The 6,567-nt window shown below is 37.7% G+C and overlaps 1 protein-coding gene across 1 annotated transcript; it reads left to right on the top strand.

The window, feature by feature from the left end:
• The first annotated feature begins 4,415 nt into the window (after positions 1 to 4,415).
• Positions 4,416 to 6,188, top strand: LOC135203425 (interaptin-like). Its single transcript, XM_064233153.1, has one exon. The coding sequence runs from the start codon at positions 4,416 to 4,418 to the stop codon at positions 6,186 to 6,188; it is 1,773 nt and encodes a 590-aa protein (XP_064089223.1).
• Positions 6,189 to 6,567: the final 379 nt, after the last annotated feature.

Here is a 6,567-nt window from a genome sequence, read left to right as displayed (position 1 = left end):
AAACAGACCAGACGTGACGTTGATTGACAAAATCAAGAAGAAAGTATCACTCATTGATGTCGCAATACCATGGGACACCAGAGTTGAAGAAAAAGAAAGGGAAAAAATGGATAAGTATCAAGACCTGAAAATAGAAATAAGAAGGATATGGGATATGCCAGTGGAAATTGTACCCATAATCATAGGAACACTAGGCACGATCTCAAGATCCCTGGAAACGAATCTGGAAAAACTAGAGGCTGAAGTAGCTCCAGGACTCATGCAAAAGAGTGTGATCCTAGACGCGGCACACATAGTAAGAAGAGTGATGGACTCCTAAGGAGGCAGGATGCAACCCGGAACCCCACACTATGAATGCCACCCAGTCGAATTGGAGGACTGTGACAAAGCAAAAAAAAAAAAAAAAAAAAAAAAAAAAATAATAATAATATTCTCGAAGATGTCTTTCTTTCAAACAAACCTCATTAAAAAGAGTATCTATTGAGTTGATTCTCCTTAACGTTTCGTTAGTTTATTCTACCATTGACAAAAGACGAAGGACGCCAGGGGTACAATCATGTAGCACTCATACTCTTGTTAAGCGGTGCACCAATTTTATGTGGTGCGTTTTTGTAAGGTAGAGTGTTCGAGTTATATGATTGCTTAGCTGCTGCTTCTTCTTGATAATACGTTCTGCAGTCTGGGTTTTAACGTTATGCTTCTTCTTAATGTTAGTTCTGGATTAGAAATCTTTGTAGTCTTAGTCTGTAAGGAGAAGTTGAATAAGACGAACGGCAGATTTTCTTTCTTTACTGTGCAAAGAATTAGAGTTACAAGTAAATCTACAACACTTTTAAGTCTATTGTTGGACTCTGGCAATATTTCTGCTTCTGTACTCAACGACGGCTGCCAGTCCTCTCTGGCTTCTTTTGTCAATCTCAACTTGAGCCACTGTTGGTTCGAATTCGGCACCACCTTAACGGTGCAGATTTTGGTTCCCCGCCCAACTGGATACTTGATTCGTGGAGTGGTGTTTCCTTACATTGTCCCCATGCCCTTTTCTGTGGGGTTAACATCTTAATTCCTTCTTTTGCAGGCGAAGTCAGTAATTTAACGTGTTAATACCTCATCCGGGAGGTGGAGCTGTATTCTTTATAGAAGTTGAGTAAGTCTGGTGCGAGGTCACAGGTTAAAGACTTTATGATGGTCTTTAAGATTTTTATTGCGATGGTGTCATGGTTCAACTTCCTGTGACTAAGGTTTTGGTGATCAAATTCTGGCTCACACACCAAACTCAATTCTCTGTCTCTCTTTTCCTCGTTATTTTCACTGTACATTCTCTGACTGTTTTCTCTCCTTTTTCTATTTCTCTTTCTCATGTTATCACTGTACTTTGAATATCATCTCTCTCTCTCTGTGTTTTTACGCTACCCTATCTACTATTATTTCTTATAGCTATCATTACACCCTCACGCGGGATTGAAGCAATTCAGAAAATGTCTAACAAAAAAAAAAAAATGAAGAAATTCAAGCCCTCTTGAGGGTACAAATAAATACATGGTGGTGTTCCTGGTGTCTTTGTGCACTGACATAGAACAGTTGATGACGTCATCATCAGCATCCCGACATTCAATCTTTTTAATAGTGCTAATAATGAATTATTTATTTATGTATTATTTATTTGTTTGTTTGGTCTATCACAGTCATTCAATTTGACCTGGTGTGTTTTTTTTATAGTGTGGGGTTCCGGGTTGCTTCCTGCCTCCTTAGGAGTTCATTACTATTTTCACTATGTGCGGTGCTCCTAGTAGCACACTCTTCACCATGAGTCCGGGAGCTACTTCGGCATCTAGTTTTACCAGGTTCCTTTTCAGGGATCTTGGGGATAGTGCCTAGTGTTCCTATGTTTATGGGTACAATTTCCACTGGCATATCCTAAGTCCTTCTTATTTCTATTTTCAGGTCTTGGTACTTATAAATTTTTTATTTTTTTCTTTCATCTACTCTGTTGTCCCATGGCATTGCGACATCAATGAGTGATACTTTCTTCTTGATTTTGTCAATTAATGTTACACTTGGCCTACTAGCACGTATCACCCTCTCTGTTCTGATACCAAAGTCCCAGAAGATGTTTTCTTAATCGTTTTCTATCACTCCCAAAAGTTGGTGTTCATACCACATATTACTGCAAGCTATAGATGATTCACATCAAATGTGCATTTGATGTCTAGGCCCGTCTCTTACGTCGCTCTTGATTGGCTGTTGATAAGCCAATTACAGGGCTGGAAACTCTCAGTCTTTCGAGAGAGTTCACAAAGGCAGGGTGTATGTTCCACCTATCCTGAGGGATACTTTTGAAAGACGTATCCATCAGGAGAGGTGTAATATAGATCCTACACATGTGAAGTCTCGAGAAAGACTGAGAGTTTCCATCCCTGTGATTGGCTTATCAACAGCCAATGACAAATAGAATCGATTTTCTTTAGATTTTGCTTGTGGAAAATAGGTGAAGAAAAGAAAACAGAAATAGAAATAAAAATGAAAAACACAGGAGATAATGAATGGTGAATTTAGATAGTATAATTAAGGAGTATATTTTCACTTTTCTAAACTGAATGAAATAATGCAACATTGGTGATGGTTTGAAAAGGACATCAGTTTTAAATAAGGAAAACATATGTTTTACTCATATAAAACTGATATCCTTATTTTGTAACTCAGTACCAACGTCAAGAGATTTTTTCGGGTTCATGGTAAACCTATAATAAACCTGTAATTTTTAAAGTTAGAACGAAAACGAACCGGAGAGAGAGAGAGAGAGAGAGAGAGAGAGAGAGAGAGAATACTGAATAAATGACATTGCTTAAAGGGAAATGGGAGTTTTTTTTCATAAATATAAAAAAAATGACCTATGAGAAGCCTACTCAAATATTTTGAATAAAAAAGGGACATGCAAAGGTTGTACTTTTCAAAGCTTATTTTTTCTTTTTTTTTCTATTTTACCATTTTAAAAATTTCGACGCCAGTTTCAGTAACCATAAATCAATCAATCAATCCACTGTAGACAACATAACTTGATAAAAAGTAAGTGAAAGCAAGTCTACGACAAGTTTTGAACTTCAATTCTGTCTGATGGAAATGAAATTCGTCCTCTCTTTGCCAATGATGTCTGAGAGGAATTCAATATTTCTAACTGCTAAATCTGATACTTGGGAAGTTGGTATTTTATGATTATTATTATTAAATAAACATACGTACATATATATATATATATATATATATATATAGATATTTTTGAGATATATATATATATATTATATATATATATATATATATATATATATATATATATATATATATATATATATGTGTGTATATATATAGTATATTATAATTATTATATATATATATATATATATATGTATATATATATATACCATATATATATATATATATATATATATATATCAAATATATATGTATATATATATATGTATATATGTATATATATATATATATATATATATATATATATATATATATATACACACACACACTATTGTATGTGTGTAGGGTCTACTAACCAAAAAGCTGTGAACTTGTAATGAGCACAATGCCCTCTCAACATCTTTCAGCCCTAAGCCTTTTAATTACGCTTTATAGAAACTAAGGAATCCAAACTGTGAAGGAGTCAAGAAGTTACTAGGGTATTGTGATTATTACAGTTACGCGTGTATATATATGTTTATTTGTTTTATAATATATATGCTCCTATATATATGCCTATAATATATATATATATATAGATATATATATATATATATATAAGATATATATAGTATGCATGTCTATATATATGTAACATAATATTATATATATATATATAATATATATATTATATTATATATATATATGTGTATATATATGTATAAAGTATATATGTATGTATGTATGTCATATGCATGTGCTCTGTTGTGTATCTCTATGTATAGAAGGTATACACACACACACACTACTTCCAGGCTTCCATAAAAAAACTTGGTACAGTTACATATTTTTTTTGTATTCTTTCCTTAAATTCTATTTTGTGTTATTTTCATGTATGAGTAATATAAAAAAAAATTCCCTTACTAGTATATAATATAGTCAATTGCGCGATCGCCTTTTCTGACTTCCCATTTAAAACATTTCTGAAGACTTAAGGTCTTCAGGAGCCGATCATCCCATTCCGTCAGCGTCGCCGAGTCCTCCCGAAGGCTTCGGTAGGAATGTCCCGGAGCCGAGACCTTCTCCGGGATTTCCGGAGTTCCTTCCCCGGCATTTTCCAGTTCTAAGCTATCGAGGAGGTTGCAAGAAGAGCAACCATGTTTTCAGTCATGAATAACATAGTATTCACAGTTAAAACCACATTGGCTTTAATTTTACTCGGATTAGTGATGTTGTCGTTGGTTGGATCCCCGTCGTTGTTTGGATCCGCCAACGTTGGATATATTCTGGTAGTTTGTCTCCTCGGAGGGTTGCTTGCTTATGTAGTTGGAGAATACTTCACCGAACTATCATCTTTCGCCCAACAGAAGGAGTTACTACTGAAGGAGTTAGAGGAAGCCTACCTGATGAATCTTAGCCTCCTCGACGAAATTGAGACCAGTAATAATAATGAAGAACTGCTAGCCGAAAGGAATGAAGATCTGGACAAGGATTTAGCAGAGGAACAGTTTCGCGTCGAAGAGCTTCTCAAAATTATTGATGAAGATGAGACGAGGCTGACCAAAGCTGAGAACGATAACGATGAACTGATTTCTGAGAATCTGTTCCTAAGGAAGGAGAATGAAAAATTTCAAGATGTGATCGTCCAGCGAAATAAGGAGGTCAACAAGCTAGAGGAACAACTGAAACTCAAAGGGACAGAATGTGCAAGGAACGTCGAAGTTATTCGAGAACTGAAGAATGAAATAGTCGATAACGAGGTATATTGCAGTGTTCTCGAAGAGAAGGTGAAAATTCAGGAAGAAGAAGAAGAAAAAACGAAGCAGCTTGTTTCAGACCTCAAAGAAAACCTGCAAGAGTTTCAAGATGAAGTTAGTTTTCTCCGTGCCAGAAATTGTGATCTTCAGAGCAGGCTGGAAAAAGAGGCGCACGAGAATTTAGGTTTAGAGAGGAAGGTGCAAATACTTGAAGATGGAAATCAACACCTTCAAAAGGATCTGGCCCTTAAGGAATCGCAGATTGTCTCCACAATGGAAGCGCTTCACGATGAAAGGAAGAAAAATGAGATCCTGGCCGAAGAGCTACTAGTGATGAAAAAGTGGATCGCTGAATTAGCTGGAGAAAAGGAAAAAATAAACGATTCACTCGTGGAAAAGGAATACGACATTAGCTCAGTAGTTGAAGATATGGAAAGAGAGAGAGAGAAGAATCGCCTTCTAGCTGAAGAACTCCAAGTACTAAGAAACTGGATCACCGAGTTAGCAGGAGAAAAGGAGAAACTGAAAGGGAGATTGGCAGAAAAGGAAATGGAAGCAAATGCGGTTGAAAAAGTCGCTGAACTGCTTGAAATGACGAAAGGAAAAGTGATAGCACTCGAGAGTACCTTGAAACAGGTACAGGAACGACTTGGAGAGACAGAAGAAAATGAGGAAATGGAAGGATCATCTCAAGAGGAAAATGAAGAAAACGATTCAGACAAAGTTAATGAAGTGGTGTCAGAGGTGACCCAGGACAGTGGAGGATATTCTCAGGAAGCAAAGGAAGTAGAAGAGTTAGAACTGGATAACAAAAATCAGGAGGGCATAGAAGTCACAGAGGACAATAAAGAGGAAAATGAAAAAATGGAAGAATGTCCTCAAACTAATAACGCAGAAAACAATAAAGTGGACACGAAAAAGACCCGCAACAAGAAGAGAAGAAACAAGAAGAGGAGAAAGCCTGCTGGAGAAGAGGACAGTAGCAGGTTGTGCGTGGTCCAGTCTATGGTCCTTCAAACGCACAATGAAAATTTGCACAGTATAATGTTACCTGCTGAAATCCAGGAGCTCCTCCAGAAAAATGAAAATGGTCTCGCCTTCGTTAAATATAAGAACAAAGTCGTGCTCAACTTCATGCACCACGACAAGGCGCATGTACGAGCTGTGCTCAGCAGATGTTCCAAATCTGCTGCTGAGGAAGTTCTTGTCGATCTCCAGAAATTGCTTCTGAGGATTCTAGAATAGGATAAGGATTCGACCACCGAGGATGATGTTTCGCCCACAAGAATGAGATTCCCACAAGGATAAGCAGTCGCCCACAAGGATGAGCAGTCGCCCCCAAGCTTATAGTAGACGAGTCGGTCACAGTTAGAGGTCAGACTGGTGCCCTTCATTCCGACTGGCCACGTCTTGGTTCTGTTGCGTCCTGTCCCGGAGGCGTCACGATCTTCTTGGTCTTTTCGATGGGATTGACTGGAGGATGGGTATTGGCTGGTGCCCCCCCCACCAGCCAACGGGAGGTCCCCCCACCTCCCATTTAATATCCCCCCCCTCCCTTCCAGCCAACCCCATCGACGAGATCAAGAAGATCGCGCCGCCCCCGTAACTTGACGTACCAGCGCCA

Source organism: Macrobrachium nipponense, chromosome 36, assembly GCF_015104395.2.
Source record: "Macrobrachium nipponense isolate FS-2020 chromosome 36, ASM1510439v2, whole genome shotgun sequence".
NCBI classification, from domain to species: domain Eukaryota; kingdom Metazoa; phylum Arthropoda; class Malacostraca; order Decapoda; family Palaemonidae; genus Macrobrachium; species Macrobrachium nipponense.
This window is presented reverse-complemented; position numbering and strand designations above follow the sequence as displayed.